The 19,664-nt window shown below is 36.7% G+C and overlaps 5 gene segments (V, D, J or C); all 5 read right to left on the bottom strand.

Moving 5' to 3' along the window:
* Positions 1–969: 969 nt before the first annotated feature.
* On the bottom strand, positions 970–2,650 carry LOC124626363 (immunoglobulin heavy variable 4-38-2-like). The segment is given in 2 exon segments: positions 970–1,288; positions 2,467–2,650. Coding segments are annotated over 2 exon segments (417 nt in total).
* Positions 2,651–3,872: 1,222 nt separating this feature from the next.
* LOC128629519 (immunoglobulin heavy variable 1-8-like) lies at positions 3,873–4,354 on the bottom strand. The segment is given in 2 exon segments: positions 3,873–4,198; positions 4,288–4,354. Coding segments are annotated over 2 exon segments (354 nt in total).
* Positions 4,355–8,612: 4,258 nt separating this feature from the next.
* On the bottom strand, positions 8,613–9,684 carry LOC108277726 (Ig heavy chain V region 914-like). The segment is given in 2 exon segments: positions 8,613–9,364; positions 9,484–9,684. Coding segments are annotated over 2 exon segments (450 nt in total).
* A 192-nt stretch (positions 9,685–9,876) lies between these two features.
* On the bottom strand, positions 9,877–10,649 carry LOC108278022 (Ig heavy chain V region 6.96-like). The segment is given in 2 exon segments: positions 9,877–10,435; positions 10,540–10,649. Coding segments are annotated over 2 exon segments (351 nt in total).
* A 7,407-nt stretch (positions 10,650–18,056) lies between these two features.
* LOC128629524 (Ig heavy chain V region 5A-like) lies at positions 18,057–18,473 on the bottom strand. The segment is given in 2 exon segments: positions 18,057–18,346; positions 18,431–18,473. Coding segments are annotated over 2 exon segments (333 nt in total).
* Positions 18,474–19,664: the final 1,191 nt, after the last annotated feature.

Here is a 19,664-nt window from a genome sequence, read left to right as displayed (position 1 = left end):
ATTATTTTCCTATAACAGCACAACGCTGTAATGTGTGGTTAATGAAAGTGGGTCCCAATAATTATAGCAAACATAAAATCAGACTTTAAATCCAAAGAGGGTTCAGTAGAGCAGCAAAAAAGTAGGATATTTGTGACAGTCCCAGTGTATTTTATTCTTTATTAATACATTTATTTTATATCATGTAGGTGATATATTTTCTCTGCAGAAATCTCCACCAATTTAGATTTTGTCCTGTTAATTTTCATATAGTTTAAATGTGAAAAGGGGAAGAAAATGCAGTTAAAGATTTCATTCTGACTGTGGTACAGGAGCATCACATACATTCTGACTGATGGTATCTGTTTATAAACTGAATTTATTAACCTTATGTCTTTCAATAAGATACAAAATTAGCCTAAAACTTGATCAAAGTGTGACCATTAAATGTGTGAGGAACTCACACATTTATTTTATTTTTTTATCAAACTGACTGTTTTAATCACTGCTGTTGTTAAACTGGTTCCTTATCCAACATGATCTCTGCAGGAAGAAAGCCTAGGCAAGATTAGAAAGTAAATCATTTCATGTTGTTTTGGTGAAATATATTTATATTGTATCAATGTTGAGGCTTCTAAATGTTAGACAGAAAACCCTATTTAGCCAAAATCTGATTTTTCATCTCTTTAGGTCAGTACATCACTGCACAAAAGTTATGATACTCAGATAAAGAAAGATAAAACATGAAGTTTTTCATTGGAGCACTGCACAGTTCTTGGTCAATTTGAATTCTAACCAATTTATAATGTGATGTTAAAATTTAACAAACTCAGCAAATCAACTGACTATTTGCTAGCTGATGTCTTCTTACACTTATGAGAAACATAAAATTTCAAACAGAGATGAAACATTGTATTGCTATGGTATTGCTTTTGCTAATACATCACTTTTCTGTACTGGGTGTTTTTGTACAGGGATGTTCTTGATCTGTCTCACTGTGGTTTACGGGCGCAGTAATACACAGCTGTGTCTTCAATCTGCATGTTCTGCCCTGTTAATGTTACTGTGCTGCTGGACGTGTCTTTGGAAACCTGAAACCTGCTTTTCAGTTTCTCACTGTAGTAAGTGCTACCACTACCAGATATTTGTCCGATATACTCCAGAGCTTTTCCTGCAGGTTGTCGTATCCAGTGTGTCCAGTAGCTGCCATCACTTACTGAATATCCAGACACTTTACAGGTCAGAGTCATTGACTGACCAGGGGATAAAATCGTTGTTTCAGGTTGAATCAGTTGAACACAGTAAACACCTGTTAAAGAAAAGATCATTTTAATGCTGTAAAAGGAAAATGTGCCCAAAAGCCATATGCATGTAAAATGTAAAAACACTTATAGTGTACAGCTGCCAGCAGCAGCAGCAGTAGGAATATAGAGATCATGGTGTGTGTTGAAGCAGAATAAGTAAAAGCTCTTGGTCTTCACCATTTAAATATATAACGGAATTACATTTGCATAGAGACACTTGTGACAGGTCTTCTACTCTTCATGCTACAGCCGGTCAGTGGGTTTGACTAGGAGGCTCATCAAGAGAACCATGTCCACAGTTCCTCCCTCTGTAAAAGCTTAGGCTTTGTTAGTGTAGATGGAGCTTGTTCCTGGTTGCTTTGTGTTTGAGTTTGGCTTTTGTTTGTTTTGTAGTTTAGCTTGTTTTTGTAATTTGTTTTGAGAATTTTGTTTTCTATTTTTGATACACTAACATCCTTGCACCAGATAGACATTACAGATGACTGTGTTGTTTCCTTGGTTTATATAATTTTTCTGTTTATTTTAATAAATGTTTATTGTTGCAACTGACTTTACTATGTCCTCCTATCATTTGTCACGGCTTTGAACCGGTCGTGACACACTCTTTTATCAGAGTAAATTTGATGCAATCCTACATATCTGAACCAATATACATTATTAACACATGTGACTTTATTTTCATTTTCTCTTAATTTGTAAATGTGACTATACACATTACATGACTATTTCACAATTTTAAACTGGTTTGTTTCAGCCTCAGGGTGGTGTGATGCTGTTGATCCATTACAATGTTTGGAACGAGCGCATTAATATAAACCTGTGATTTGCACTAACCATTAATCAGTACTGAAAATTCTACAGCGCTGTGTTATAACTGATACTAATGGTTGTGTCCTTTTTGTTTTTAATATTTATTAGAGATTTCTTAGTCACCACCAGAAGAACAACATTACTGAAGATGACTGACTGAATGAATTTAGATCATTTATTCAGCTTGCTTATTGATGTTAAAAAAGTAACACTGCTGCTAAGAGACGCTTGAGAACTTTATTGACTGTGATATCTGTACTTATATCAACACCATGCACATCTGTGGAGGAAAACACTTGGTGGTATCTCACACGATATATGCTGCACATTTATTGTTATTGTAGTAAATTAATACATTTGATAAAGCACTCACAGGAAGCAGCTGCCAACAGGAGCAGTGGAGATGTAGAGAACCTGGTGTGTGTTATTTGTACTGGGGTCTTCTCTGATATCCAAAGTTTAACAGAGAACATGAATAGAGTGATGTCCAGCTGTGACACTTGTATTTGTTTATCTGAGTGAAGGAGAATATATTTAAAATGTGCAGAATGCTACCATTAACATGAACACTTACTGGATATGCCGCAGGATCCCCGTGACCCTCTGTAGGATAAGCGATACAGAAAATGGATGGATGGATGGACTATGGTATTAGAGGAATACAACACTGTGGGTGTTTTTTTCATGCTGTAATAGGAAAATAATCAACTTCTTTGTGGAAATAGTAGCTCCATTTCGTGTTGGGCTGACTCACACCACCTCCACATTGATTGTTTTCCGATAACAGCAATCCATTTTAATCAATCAATTAATTTTATATATTATTATTATTATTATTATTATTATTATTAATAATAATAATAATAATAATAATAATAATAATAATAATAATAATAATAATAATAATAATATAAAAAACAACAAAGCAACAACAACAATAATAACAATAATAATACCATAATTTCTTGAACAGAACACCTACTATTAAAAAAAACATCCAAATTACCAATTTAACTATATACCAATTTATCATTATCATTATCAAAGAATTGGCTTATACTGTGACACCTCAATTTTTGAAACCATAAGTATATTTCTAAACATGTTTATATTTACTTTGCCACTTGGACTAGGATTTGTTCCTGCAAAAATCATGTGTAAGGAGCTGGTTTAACAATCACTGTGGTGAAAAACAGACAGTTTGCCTGAAGATAACCTGAAACCTTACTAGCTAAGTGTGATTTCCTCACACAGTGAATTTCACATTTTGATAACTATGCATTGCAGTGACATGAACATAAGCCTAATCAGCTCAATTTGTAATCAGATACTGACTGTCAAAATGTCCATGATGCTCCTGCACTCAGCCAGAATTCTTCTTCTTCTTCTTCTTCTTCTTCTTCTTCTTCTTCTTCTTCTTCTTCTTCTTCTTCTTCCTTTTATTATAATTAATTATTTAATTGATTGATTGATTGATTGATTGGTTAATTAATTAATTAATTAATTAATTAATTAATTAAGAAGCATGTTGGGAGCTAGCACTTGTGCAAGACTGGTATTGTATGTTCTTAGATATAATTCACAGATTTCATTTATGTTTTTTCTGGAACATAAAATAACTAAACATAGTTTTAAAGCACAATAAGCACTGTTCAAACAGGGCTCTGTCCATTGTTCATGGAGGAACATGACATGACATGACACAGAAATGATAAAACATTGTATTTCTACTTTTTCTGATGTAAAGAGTTTACTGTACAGGACGTTTTTGTACAGGGATGTTGTTGATCTGTCTCACTGTGGTTCACGAGCGCAGTAATACACAGCTGTGTCCTCAGACTGAAAGTTTTGCCCATGTAAAATCACAGTATTGCTGGAGGCCTCGGCTGAGAAACGGATCTTGTTCTTTAGTGAATCTATACTGCCAGTATTACTGGAGCTGCAGTACCAGCCAATCCATTCCAGTGCTTGTCCTGATTTATGTCGTATCCAGTTAGTACAGGTACTTGTGGCTGAATACCCAGTGATCTTACAGGGGACTGAAAATGATTCTCCAGGTTTAACCACCATGACTGGAGGCTGAACCAGTGCAATACATTTAATTCCTGTGAACAACAAATTAATCAATTAATCAGGTGCATTCTTTCTAAAAGAAATATAAACACAATTATCTCAAAACTCTCCACATATTTACCAGATACAGCTGTTAACAGCAGCAGTAGAAATGTAGCGAACATGGTTTGAGTGCAACTTGAACCCAGAACCTCACTTCTCCTGAGAACACCTCTAATATTTTATAGGGGGTTTGATTTGCATGACAGTGTTTGGGGTTTCATAAAGGTACAGAGATTACATGAGGCATTTCCTGGAAATGTAAAACATTGTACAAATTCCCAAAATATGAGAGAGTTACTTACTATAGACTTCCTTTTTCCTCAAACAGTGTGGATTATGCACCCTGGTTTAATGAGGCACTGATATAATAGACATTACATATAAGACATTACAATGTTGTAGTTAGAGCTTATGACTTAAATCCCAGGAGAACTTGTTCTCATTTTTATCACACCCTCAGTCCGTTAAACCTCAACATGTTGGGTAGATGTTGTGTGAATAGAGAAAGAGCGCCCCTCACAGGACTTAAAGCTTAAAGAAAAGTATAATGTTCATACATTTCTAATGTGGGTGCAGACTAAATATACATTACAGTACACTACATGACCAAAGGTTGGCTTTCTAAATTTGTCTGTAAAAAAACTGAAAATAATTTGCAATGCTGCTCAAATGTTAAAGCAGCACTGTCTATAATATACAACCCCAATTCTGAAAAAATTGGGACAGTATAGAAAATGCAAAAAATAGTGATTTGAAAATTCACTTCATCCTGTATAATGAAAATACATTATTAACACAATATTTTATGTTTAACTTTGTGAATTTAATTTATTTTTGAAAATACTCATTTCTAATCTGATGGCTGCAACACACCAAAAAAGTTGCACAACACCTTTTCTTTTAATAACACTTATTAAGTGTTTGGACACTGAAGACACTAGATGGTTAAGTTTAGCAAGTGGAATTTTTCGCCATTCATCCATTATGCATTTCTTCAGCTGCGTAACTGTATGGGGCCTTTGCTGCCTTATTTTGCGCTTCATAACGTGGCACACATTCTCAATCAGAGACAGGTCAAGACCGCAGGCAGGCCATGCTAGTACCCACACTCTCTGCTTATGCAACCATGCTCTTGTAATCTGGGCAGAATGTGGTTTGGCGTTGTCCTGCTCTGGATTTCAGCATATGTTGCCCCAAAATGTGTAAATATCTTTCTGCATTAATAAGATAAGATAAGATAATACTTTATTAATCCCCAGATGGAGAAATTAGGGATGCCCTCACATATGTGCAAGTTACCCATGACATGGGCATTGACCATGCTGATGCTGACAGATGTTTTTGGACCTGATGTTGATAACAGCTTTGATGGTCCTTTTCCTCTTTGGCCCAGAGAATATGACGGCTGTTTTGTCCAAAAACTACTTGAAATGTTGACTTGTCGGATCACAAAACATGATTCTACTGTGCTACTGTCCATCTCAGATGAGCCCGAGCCCAGAGAAGTCGGCGGTGCTTCTCAACACTGTTGATATATGGCTTCTGCTTTGCATAATAAAGCCTTAACTTGGATCTCTGGATGCAGCGGCAGATGGTGTTGACTGACAAAGATCAACCACTTATTCGTAGTCGGGCCGCGGGGACTGACAAAGATTTACCAAAGTATTCCTGAGCCCAAGTCAGGCTATCCATTACAGACTCATGACGGTTGCCCAAAATCCTACCGATTTGTCTTTGGGTAATGTTGATCTCAAAGTGTTGGATTATTTGCTGACTCATCTGTTGAAAGATTGGCGAGCCTCGACCCGTCCTTGGTCTTGAAGGACTAGGCCTTTTTTGGAGGCTTATGATCAGACTTGTTTCACTTCACCTTCTTATTTTAACTTATCACACCTCTATTAGTCCTAAATTGCCCCTGTCCCAACTTTTTTGGAACATTCATCAATTTAAAGATAAACATTTATTTTCAAAAACTATGCAGTTGATTAAGTAAAACATCAAATACCTTGTATTTATAAGGTTTTTTTGGTTAAATACAAGTCAAAGTACATTTACAAATCAATTCTCTTTGTTTTTATTAGCATTTTCCATACTGTCCCAACTTTTTCAGAATTGGGGTTGTACTTTGACACATCAATTTTATGAAACCATACATATATTTCTATATTTACTTTGAAACTTGGGCTAGGATTTGTTCCTGCAAAAATCATGTGCAAGGAGCTGGTTTAACAAACACTGTGATGAAAAACAGTCAGTCTGCCTGAAGATATCCTGAAACCTTACTAGCTAGGTGTGATTTCCTCACACAGTGAATTTCATACTTTGATAACTATGCATTTCAGTGAAATAAATATACGCCTAATTAGCTCAGTTGTAATCAGATCCGGACTGACAAAATGTTCATGATGCTTATGCACTCAGCCAGAATTCTTCTTCTTCTACTTCTTCTTCTTCTTCTTCTTCTTCTTCTTCTTCTTAGCATTATTAATTAATTAATTAATTAAACAATTAATCGATTAATTAATTGATTAATTAATTGATTGATTAGTTAATTAATAAATTATTTAATTAATTAGTTAATTAAGAAGCATGTTGGGAGCTAGCACTTGGGCAAGACTAGTACTGTATGTGCTTAGATATAATTCACAGATTTCATTTATGTTTTTCTGGAAAATAAAATAACTAAACATAGTTTTAAAGCACAATAAGCACTGTTCAATCATGGCTTTGTCCATTGTTAATGGAGGAACATGACACGACACACAGCAAAATGATAAATCATAGTATTTCTGCTTTTTCTCACATAAATAGTTTACTGTACAGGATGTTTTTGTACAGAGATGTTGTTTATCTGTCTCACTGTGGTTGACAAGCGTAGTAATACACAGCTGTGTCTTCAGTCTGCATGTTCTGTCCTGTTAATGTTACTGTGCTGCTGGACATGTCTCTGGAAACCTGAAACCTGCTTTTCAGTTTCTCACTGTAGGCAGTGCTACCACCATAACATATACGTCCGATCCACTGCAGAGTTTTTTCTGCAGGTTGTCGTATCCAGTTTGTACAGTAGGTACTTGTTAATGAATATCCAGACACTTTGTAGATCAGAGTCATTGACTGACCAGGGGTTAATAGTGTGGATCCGGGCTGGATCAGCTCAACACAGTGAACACCTGTTAAAGAAAAGCTGTTTTAATGTTATAAATATTTTTTTTTTTTGTGCCGAAAAGCCATATTTATTTCAAATGTAAAAACACTTACAGTGTACGGCTGCCAGCAGCAGCAACAGTAGGGATGTAGAGATCATGGTGTGTGTTGAAGCAGAATAATTAAAAGCTCTTGGTCTTCATTGCTTAAATATATAACTGGGAAAGACATTTGCATAGAGACACTCCTTATCTTAGGGTACATTTGAGGGAGTCTTCTAAATCAAATCACCTCCCCATCTATCAAACATGTCATTTTAAATATAAAAAAATGTGGGACATTGAGCCATTTAAATATCTATTTAAATATGTCTGTCAGTCCTGTTGTGTTTTCAGGTGAATAAGCACACACACTACATTATAACCACATTTATTTAGTAATAAAACACAGCAGGTGTATTGTTACAGGAAAATAATCAATGACATGATGGTGGGATGAAACAGAGTTAGTTACCACCCTAAAGTTGATTTAAACTTTTTACTGGGAAACTGCAGAGAGCAAAGGTCTCCATCCAGATGTTTTTAATTATTTTTCATTTATTTTTACCCTCATTGTTTTATAAGTATCAGGCTTTTTTCAGTTATAACTGCTTTATTTATTGTTTACACAGAGTGCAGTGAATTAATATAAATTCAATAAACCATATCAGACAATTCCACTAGAAGATACACTTTTCATTTAGAAATTAAAAATAACTTAATTAACTTAATAGATTATTTATTCTATTCTCTTTTTTTCTTAAAATGAAAGAATATCATTTTTATGCAGTTCTTTGATGGAAACTACTGTTTGTGTATTTAAAATAACACAAGCTGTTAAAATGTCATTCCAGTGGAAGAAAGTAATGGTTTGACTGTTTATTTTTCTCCTACCTGCTTCTGTGTGTATTTGTTTGGACTTAATTGTGATATTTTCTAACAAACTAAGTTTGCTCTTTTTCCCACATTATAAATAAATATATCAGTCATTTAAAACATTTGATTTGCATAATAGTGTTTAGGTTTTCACAAAGGTGCAATAAAACAATGTCATACTACATTTCCTGCAAATGTAAACACATGTACACATTCACAAAATATAAGAGCTACTACTATATGCATTATGCATTATTATGCAGCCTGGTTTATTAAGACACGGATATAACAGATCTGTAATGTCTTACTTTTTAATCAATGTTGTAAATACATTTTATGACTGTAACGAAAATCCCAGGAGGACATCAGTTCTCTCTCAGTCCTTTTAATCTTTCAGTCATTTTAACCTCAACATGTTGGGTAGATGCTGTGTAAGTAGAGAAAGAGCGCCTCTCAGAGGACTTAAAACATAATGGAAAGCATAATGTGCAGATATTTAAGTATACAAAACCTAAATATAAATATGTACAGTGCTAGTCAAACATTTAGGAAAATTTCATTGTCTGTGAAAAAGCTAAATAATTTGCACTACTAGTGGAATGTTAGATCGGATGTTTCTATCTATTCATTATTTACTGTGCTTTAATCTTGACTATAATCAATTAATATTTCTTTATGTACATAGGATGTGATGGATTTCCATAAATTGTACTTTTAGGTTTTAACTCAAAATATACTTCACACATATTTGAGGTTTGATTTTTGTTCAGTCCTCTCACTGAGATGTACAGCTGTGTGTCTTTGTACAATAACAAACAGCCGTGTCTTCTGACACCAGGCTGCTGATATCTAAGTAAAGCACATTGTTGCTCGTGTCTCTGGAGATGCTGAAGCGAGTTTTAAAGGAAGCTCCAGAGTTTATGCTTCCACCACCCCATATGATCCAGATCCACTCCAAGCCTTTTCCTGGAGGCTGTTTTATCCAGCCTGTGCCGTAGCTAGTGAGGGCATAGCCAGAAATCTGACAGGATAACTTCACTGAGGCTCCGGGAGGTTTAACCTCAGCAGGAGACGAGGTCAGACTGATGCCATGCTCATCTGAGAAGAGGAGAGCGGTAAAACATACAGAAGCTATTAAGCAAACTTCACTTCAACTCACACTGAAATATGGAGCATATAAAAAGGTGAGTAAAGTGTGGAGAGATGTGTTTACTCACAGGGCACAGAGGATATCAGAAGAAGAAGAGGCCAGCTCATGATTCCTCTCCTGTACTTGACCAAACACAAAGACTGCTGTGTACTTGCAGTGTATTTATATCTGTCTGAGATTGGGGAGATTTGCATGCAGTATGGGTTATGTATCTAACATTTATTATGGTGGTCTTTCTACAATACAGCATTTCTTCAAACATTTTCATTTATAAAACTGTGTAGACAAATTCTTAAATGAACAAATACATAAATTAAATTTAATCAAAATATAGTTTCAGTTGCATATGAAGAAACAAATAAATTAGCAAAAAGATGTCTCATGAGTTATGTTTTTATCATGAAATGAAATGTAATGCAGTTGAATGTTTTATCATTTAATGTCTTTGCGTATACTTACTGTTATTTTCATGTTTGTCTTCAGCTTTAAGCACCTGCCAGAGATAATAAAAGAAAAGGCTGAGAATTTTACAGAGGAATTCTGACTGTTAATGGAGTAAGACAAAAGGAGAAGTAAAACTGAGCACAAAAATAAATGGATGTTGTTTATAATAAGTGTCTCTGGGGTTCAGTTTCCTGCTGAGGGAATATTTACAGCTCATGAGGACGTGCTTGTGTAAGTTTTTGTACAGCTCTGGAGTCTGTTGTGTCAGTGTGACTCTCGTGCACAGTAATAAACAGCCGTGTCTTCAGCTTTCAGACTCTTCACTTCTAGGTACAGCATGTTTTTATTGGTGTCTTTAGTGATGGAGAACTGGCCCTGCAGAGACTGAGCGAATGTTGTGCTAGTGCCACCGTCGATGTATCCGATCCACTCCAGTCCTCTTCCTGGTTTCTGACGGATCCAGTGCATGTAGTAGCTGCTCATTGAGAATCCGGAGACAGTACAGGACAGAGTGACTGACTCTCCAGGTCTCTTCACCACAGAAGCAGAGGAGGTCAGGGACTGTCCATAAGAATCTGGAAGAGAAGAGTATAACTAGGTAATGTTATGTTATAATGATTATGGAATCAGAATGGTTAATTTTCCTAGTAATCATCACATGAAAAAAAATTAAACTTACATGATATTAGCACAAATAAAATACAATATCCTAAAATCATTGTTCTCTTAGTTCTGCTTCACCCAGATTTAAAGTGAATGGGAGTGTTATCTAACACAGAGCTCACTGGAAACCTGAACAGCCAAGAACATGCTGTTTATACCCGACTCTATTTGAATAGGGAGTGTCCACCATAGATGTATTAAATTCACAACCACAGGCTGCTCAGTGTATAGATGAGTGGATGATTATAAGGTCAGTTTTACTAAATGTAGCTGACTGAAGACACCAAAAATATTACTGTATACACTACAAATTCATAGGAATGTTATGCATAGATGGTTTAGTTTAAACAGACTGCCCATTCAATGTAAAATAACAGTAACTTTGACCTCAGTTGAAAATAAACTGCTGTTGAACATTTCTGCTAAAAGACATGGACACTTGGAGCATTATATACAATACAACAGAAGCGGAGGAGCTCAGTGACAGATTCAGTAAGGAATAAAACACTTTGGGAGGAAAATAATCAACAATGAATTAAAACAGATTTCCTGTTACCACCCAAAGTGTTTGTCATCAATTACATTATTACAGTTATAAAAAGTCGTTTCCTAACCAGCCTCACCAGTTAAATAGTTTCATAAACTATTTACAAATATTTTTAAAAATAATAAATTAAGTAGTTTTTATACAATGTGAATTCAGTTACATGAACATCAAAAACTGCTTTCAAAAGTGTCAAAAAAGTAGAAGTTTAACTAGAGATTCAGATTTCATTTCATTTAAAGCAGCTAAAAAGATATATAATATATTCTTAATAACTATGAACTGAGTAATTTTTTTTTCATTAGTTTTTGTTAAATTATTATCTAAGTGTCTAGGCTGAAGTGTTTACAATATGGGTGTTATGAAACTCCATGAGGAACTAGGGATTTCAATTCCCAGCAGCCACCTCACCACTGCATCACGGTCATGTGACCAGCCGCACCTGACTCTCATCCTGATTAACGAGCAGCTGTGTATTTAAATCACTGTTTGTACAGCACTTGGTGTCTAGGTTTGTTTCTTTCAGGTCATCATGTTATGTGCGCCCGTGCCCTATGCTTAGTGACGTTTGTGGTTGGTTTGAATTCCTATTAAACTCTGAATCTGCAAGTGCATCTGTCTCCGCATTCGTGATAGTGCAGTTGAATGTAATTGAGCAGTTTATTAACCACAATAAGAGGGGATTATATTCATCATTTACATAAATGACAACAGTAATGACTTGTTCAATAAAATGATGTGTGAAAAAATATGTGTGTGGTTTTAGTACAGCTGTTTCCTCAGTTCCAGTCACTGTGGCTTGTCGGGCACAGTAATAAACTGCAGTGTCCTCTCCTCAGACTCTTGGCCTCTAAGTACTGTGTGCTTGCTGAGACATCCTCTGTAAAAATTAGCTGGTTTTTCACAGACTCTGCATATGTTGCTTTATTATTGCCTGTATTCATCCAGCCAATCCATTCCAGAGCTTTCACTGGTTTCTGTCGGATCCAGTGTATGTTGTAGCTTGTCATTGAATATCCACTTATTTTACACGAGATCTTCACAGATTCTCCAGGTCTCTTTACCACAGCAGGAGACTGGTCCAGTCTGATTTCAGCACTGCAAAAACCTGCCAGATAAAACAATCAAAAATAATCATTAAATCATACACTCAGTGGTAAACATATAAAGAAGTCTCGTGTTAACATGAGTATAAAAATGCACTGCTGAATGACGCTTAGCCCCTTAATCAAACACTGTGATGGAAGTTCTGTAATTCAGTTTGATGATATGAGCTTTAGCTGAGCAACAAGCTGATTTTATGTAGAGCAAATAATAACAGGATGGATTTGCATTGACTTCCTTTTAACCAATAGAGTCAGATCTATAATAAGAACCTCCACAGGCTGATTTTGCATGTGTTAAGGATGAGAGCGATGTCACATTTTACAGTTTGCCAGTTCAGCTTAATGTTTGTTTTTAATAATTGGTGTACATGCAAGTAACCTTCAAAGTTCTTATGATTTATTAATTTCCTTCACTTTATCAATGCTTGTTAATTATTAATCAACATAATTTAAACAATCTATAAATAACCTCAGAATGTTTCAATTGGCACCTGAACACTTTCATTCAACATTTACATGTTGTATTTATATTTACATAAGCTGTCTGAATTGATCTTTGTTGTGTGTGTTATTGCTGCTGTTATTTAGAAGATGCCTTGGCTCCTAATTCTGAGAGTGAATACTTGTGTTTTTCTCATTCCAGAAAATGTTTCCTTTAAATCTTTCGTGAATTTTACCTCAGTAGAAGAGAGCTACTGCCCTCTATAGGTGCAAAAATATTTACACATTGTTCCTCTCCTTGCAGATGTGTGTTTTGTACTGAGCTGTGTGTGGAGCTTCTATCACTGATACCAACATCCACTTTACACAGCTCAGATTCAACAACCTGCAGAAAAGATTTGGAATGGATTGACATATTATTAATGATGGATTAACTGAATATCCACCTCAGGTCAACAAATACATGAATGTTGAGGCCAAAGATGAAACACTATGTTGATGTACTTTTATCTTTGAAATACAGAGGGGTCTCAGCCCTGCTAGCTCATTTATACCAAGCGTCCCTGGGGACAAGTGTACTGCAGAGAGAGGAAACTGAACAGGGATGTTTTTGTACAGGGCTGCAGTGAGTTTGTAGTGCTGTGTGTCTTGCACAGTAATACACAGACTGAAAGTTTTGTCCTCTTAAATAATCTGTGCTGATGGATGTGTCCTGGCTGAAACTGATCTTGCTCTTCATCGTGTCTTTGAGATTAGTGCTACCACCGCTACACAGATATCCGAGCCATTCCAGTGCTTTCCCAGCAGGTTGTCGTATCCAGTGAATACAATAGCTCTACTCTGAGATCTTACAAGAGATGGAGAACGACTCTCCAGGTTTCACGAGCACAGAGGCTGACTGAGTGAGCTCCACACCGCCAACACCACCTGTGAATAATCACAATAGAACATCATCAAATGTCTTCAAATCATTTTCACAAACAGGTATTAAATCTAAACTCATTCAGACAACATGGAGACTTACAGAATGCAGCTGTTAACAGCAGCAGCACTTAGGAGAGCATCTTTGTTTAGTATAAAACTGAAGTGAAATAAACCCAGTTGCTCTCCTCCTTCCTCACCACACACACACACACATACTCTCTCACACACACAGACCTCCTTAATTTAAGAGACATGAGTGGAGGATTTGCATAAAATGTGTCATCAAGTACTACATGAACTTGAAGACTCAGGTTTACAAATTTATTAGTTGACATCCTAACCTTCTGAAATCTCAGTGAATTCATCTTAAAATTAGCCTGAAATAAACAAAGCACTAACGTATCTCTGTGATCAACGGATTACACCGTAACATTTTTATTTTGCGAAAATCCTAAATACCTGAACAATCATCCAATATAAAACTTTCTCCCTGAAGTAGCAAGTACTGTGGTCAGAAAGAGTTAATTACATTTCTATAACAGCTGCTCTGACAGTAGTTCCAGCTGCAGTGTTTACAGAGAGATGCTCGCTCTAATGTGTTTGAGTTTCTGTACAATTTACAACGGAACTAATATAATGCACTCTTTATTTTTTGGACTCTTTATATTTATACTAATGAACTCTTTTATATTTATGTGGATAATTGGATTAAAACAAACAAACAAAAAAGACATGTAGCATTGTTGATATGTTGATGTTTTGTGTGAGGAGTAGGGATGTAGTTGATGTAGTAGATGAACAGATAATGTGATCTGAACAGATACTAATACAAACAGGAGGTTAGATTTTTAGGAATCTTGCAGGAAATCTGGTTGAGACTAGAGGTGTGTAATGGGACTTGGATGCCTATTAGTGTGTTGTTGAGGAACCGTCAGAGCCACAATTCACACACCATGCTAACAGTGCGGACATTTCTACTTGTGGGCTTTTCCCCCCCAGTGTTTCCAGTGTTTTAGGAACATAGTAAGGGTTCATATAAATAAATAAAAAAGTTCTCGTTTAGGTCATTCCTACTTTAGGGAAAAATCCAGATACACATATGGATATTTGGAGATGGAAACAGATACAGATGGTGTTATCCTGTCTATGAATTACAATTGAAGCAGCTTTACTTAGTTCAGTTACAATATGTGGCCGTTTTTTTTGTTTGTTGTTGTTGGTTTTTTTGTTTTGTTTTGTTTTTTTTACAGCTGCTTCCTCAGCTCCAGTCACTGTGGCATTTCAGTTGCAGTAATAAACTGCAGTGTCCTCTGTCCTCAGATTATTGGCCTCTAAGAACTGTGTGCATGTTGGGATGCCTTCAGAGAGGAGAAATTGGCCTTTCATGGAGTTCACATAACCAATCCATTGTAGAGCTTTCCCTGGTTTCTGTCGTATCCAGTGCATGAGATACTCAGTCATACCAAAGCCATTTATCTTACAAGAGATCTTCACATGTTCTCATGTCTCTTTACCACAGCAGAAGACTGGTCCAGTCTGATCTCATCACTGCTCACACCTAGAAGATAAAACATTGCAATCAAAGATAATCATCAACATAGTGACAATATTCTTATGATGAAGACATATAAAGTATTATCAGGTACCTCGTGTTAACATTATAACAAAGATACAGTCCAAACACATGCATGGTAGGCTGATTGGCATGTCCAAAGTGTCCGTAGTGTATGAGTGGGTGTGTGAATGTGTATGTGATTGTGCCCTGTGATGGATTCCAGGGTGTCCCCCGCCTTGTGCCCGATGCTCCCTGGGATAGGCTCCAGGTTTCCCTGTGACACTGAAAAGGATAAAGTGGTATAGACGATGGATGGATGGAAGTAATAGGATGGGAAAAAAACATGAATTTGTCCTAGAGCTTATTTGCCTCGAGTCTCCCTGTGCTTGTATTTGTCTAAATGTTCACAAAACACTTGTTAACAATGTATTTACACTTTGTCCTTTCATTTCCAAATGATCGTAATCCATGATTAAATGCTGTAATGCGTTCATATCATAATTAATTCCATGGGATTATTATTAATCAGAAAAAGCTTGAAGAGTTTGTAGATGTGTCTGGAATGAAAAAGTAAAATCTGAGTGCTTGTGTAAGTTTTTGTAGGCTCTGGAGTCTATTGTGTCAGTTTGAGTCTCTTACACAATAATACAAAGCGGAGTCCTGTGCACTCAAACCAGTCAGCTGCAGATACACCATGTTTTTGGAGTTGTCTTTGGTAATTTCCAAACGTCCCTCAATGTGTTTGGCATATCATTTTACTGGCATCATTCCAGATAACCCCAATCCATTCCAGTGCTTTTCCAGCTTCTTGTCTGATCCAGTGCATGCCATAGCTACCAAAGTTAAACCCAGATCCTTTACAGGAAAGACTCAGAGTTTCTCCAGGTTTTTTCACCACTGCACCAGTGGGAATAGACTTTGACACTGAATACCTGCCACATAAAAGAAAAAACTTTAGTGTATTAAAAAATACTAATGTAAAATATATTTGAGATTCAGCATGAGAACTCACTGATGAGGCTGATTAGTAGCAGGAAGAAGGAGAGTGGGACTTCATGGTGAGTGTTGATGAGACTCGACTGCTCCACACAGCACTCTGGATTTGAATCATGACATCGACATCATGATGGAATAAATGTGTGAGTCATGATGATGTAACAGAGAGGAACAGCAAATAAACTTTCAACACATCATGTTCATCTACTGTGTTTACTCAGAAACACTAATCCAGCAGAGATTTCTGGTCATCCTGCTGATGACAGAGTGGTAAAGGAGGCTTGTTTTTTATTATTACTTTTTATTTATTTTGCTTTGGAAAATGGTACATATCCTGAGTTAATGTAGATACGAAAAAACAGAAATAATCATAAATTAGGCACATAGTGAAAGCATCTGATTTAAAAAAAAAGACAAAATCCAGATATGTATCAGATAATGAGTGATACTTAATGTGTCTCATGACAATGCAATGATGATGGGAGGTGAAAGTCTTTGAAAAATGGGGAGGAGTTTCTTGGTGTTGAGGATATGTGGCTTTTTAATGGAACAACACTTAAATTTACTGGTTTATCTCTGACTGTTAAAAAGCTATGATAGACTGCTTTTAAAAAATGCTAAATGAAATTTAAACACAAACAATTACACAAGTTTTGAAATTGGATTATGTGGAGTCCAAAAGTAATCAGATTACATTACTTTTATTATGTTATATTATATTGTGATACTTGGATTATGTTACCGATTACATTTTTTATGAAGTGATTTGTAACTGTAACAGAATACATGTTTAAAGTAACCCTTCCAACCCTACTTCCACCACACACCTCTGTGTAAGATGTTATCATAAAAATTATAACATATCAGAATAAGTGATTAATATAAATTTGTGATTTGCCTTCTGGCTGAAACTACTGTCACAGCTGTTATAGAAAATTAAGCAACACCTCTGACCAATCAGATTTGAGAATTCAGAAGTGCTGTGCTGAAATGCAAAGTAAAAACCAATAAAATCAAATCATTAATTCTTTCACATTTATCCACAGTCTCGTTTCCAAACTTTGTCATTTTTTTCGCCAATTAGTTAAAGGAAAATGCAGCGACTTGTATGAATGGCTCTCCACATAATCTAATACTAATAATAAACAGATTAGAAAACATTCTGTTATTTAACAATATAAAAGGTATCGTCACTGGTATAATTAAGATTTCTGTAAGGAGATGTTTATGTAATATTTATGGAAGGAGTCTCCAGTGTAAATTTTCAGACACAGACATTTCTTCAGTACAGAGGACTTTGCACTACGTGGTTTCTCAGCAGCATGACAAACTGCTCTTTATTTTCTCATTAACTTCAAGAGAGAGACAAAAATGAGACTGGAGAGGGAACAACTGTTTCTAACTTCTATGATATAAGTAATAAAGGAAACATAACTTGTTTTACAGATGTTCCACAAAATTAAATGTAATCATTAATGGATAGAATGATTCAAGTGTTGTTAAAAAATAAACAAATAATTGTTAGTGTTGGCAAATTGCTGTGTTATAAGACAAATAAACCATGGGATGTGCTGTTACTGGAAAACTTGATGGTAAATTCAGGTGGTAACAGTAAGTCCACTTCACATCGGGCTGCATCACATTACACCAACACATGATTTCCTTTAACAGCTCACCCCAAGTGTTTTATTCATTAATTATCATGATTTTTAATTGTACTTTAATTTAACTGTAAAAATGGAGAAATTTATAAACATTCAAAATGATCACTTGTTAAAGAATATAATTTTCATTTTTATGCAGTTCTTTAATAAAAACTAGTGTTTGTGTATTTAAAATAACAGAAGCTGTTAAAATGTCGTTCCACTGGAAAAAAGTAAAAGTGTGACTGAGATGGTTTATTAGTTGCATTGAGAGGATGTCTAACACATCTCAAAGTATTTGTAAGGGGAATCCACTATTCTGTCTCAGTAATACACAGCTGTGTCTTCAGTTTGCAGATTCTGTCCTCCAATTGTTACTGTGTTTGTAGCAGTGTCTCTGGAGATGCTGAACTTATTTTTCAGTTTGCCACTGTAAGCTGTACTCCCACCGCTATAGATGTTTCCAATCCACTCCAGATCTTTTCCTGCAGGTTGTCGGATCCAAGCTGTATAATAGCTGGTAACTGAATATGAAACATTGCAGTTGATGGAGAGACTCTGGCCTGGCTGGACTGTCATGGAAGCAGGCTGAGTCAGTTCTTCACCATGCACATCTGTGGAGGAAAACACATGGTGATATCTCACAATATATATGCTGCACATTTATTGTAGTAAATGAAATTTGATAAAGCACTCACAGGAAGCAGCTGCCAGCAGGAGCAGTGGAGATGTAGAGAACATGGTGTGTGTTGTTTTTTACTGGGTTCTTCTCTGTTCTCCAAAGTTTAACAGAGTCCATCAGATCTCATAAATAGAGAGATATCCAGCCCTGAGGCTTGTATTTGCGTATCTGGTGATGATGAGAGGAGAATGTATTTCAGATGTGTTTAAATCATAAAGAAGAGATTCATCTTTTGAATGTGGATTTTTATTGTAACATGTGCCTCATCAAATTCTATAATTTTCTAGAAAATATTAAAGTGTCAGTGCAATAAGCACAAGGATTAAATTTAGCATGATAATTATTATCTGTACTTGAGGATATTGGGATAATAGAAAAAATTCTACCTCTCAAAATCCCCCCCCCCCCCCCCCACCCCCCCAGGGCGCTTCTCCCGGAGCACCCAAAAATACATGCCCTCCATCTGTGTCCCCAGCAAAACTAGGGGGCTGAGCGGCGTCCACAGCGGAGCAGGGAGGTAGAGGGACGTCCTCGGCACAGCAGGAAAGCAGAGCAACGACCTCGGCGGGGCAGGAAAGCGGGACAACCTCCTCTGCAGGAGAGGGGAGCAAATTTATGAGGGGCATGAGGGAAGCTCCAAGATTTCCTTGAGGCCATAGAGGGGAGCAAGGTTCTTCGCCAGGCCAGGGAGAGTAGTGAGGTTCTCCATGGAGCACGAGGGGGGATCAATGTCCTCCGTGCAGCAGGAACGGGGAGTGACATACAGCGTGCAGCAAAGAAGAGGAACAACGTCTTCAGCGGAACATGGAGGAAGAGCAAGTCCTCCATGAAGCAGGATGGCAGAGAGACGACCTCAGCAGAGCAGGATGGCAGAGCAGCATCCTCAGCGGTGCAGGCAAACAGAGCGATGACCTCAGCGGTGCAGGAAGGCAGAGCGATGACCTCAGCGGTGCAGGAAGGCAGAGCGGCTTTGAGTGCGGGGTTGTTGAACAGAGGGGAGTACTTGGGTATGTCAGGACATGGAGCAACGTCTTCAGCCAACCCGGGTGACTGGGTGCCATCCTCAGCTGAACCAAAAAGCTGAGCAGCGTCCTCAGACGAGCAGGGAGGCTGACTTTCGTTCTCCGCTGACTCCGTTTGCTGAAGTAGATCCATAATAGGGGAGGGAGGGCGGGAGATGGTATTAGCCCTGACCACAGACTCCCCCTTGTACCCGGACTCCTCCTCCAGTTGGTGTGGCGTAGTCCTTC

Source organism: Ictalurus punctatus, chromosome 2, assembly GCF_001660625.3.
Source record: "Ictalurus punctatus breed USDA103 chromosome 2, Coco_2.0, whole genome shotgun sequence".
Taxonomy (NCBI): domain Eukaryota; kingdom Metazoa; phylum Chordata; class Actinopteri; order Siluriformes; family Ictaluridae; genus Ictalurus; species Ictalurus punctatus.
The sequence above is the reverse complement of the archived record's forward strand: the minus strand, read 5'-3'. Positions and strand labels throughout refer to the sequence as shown.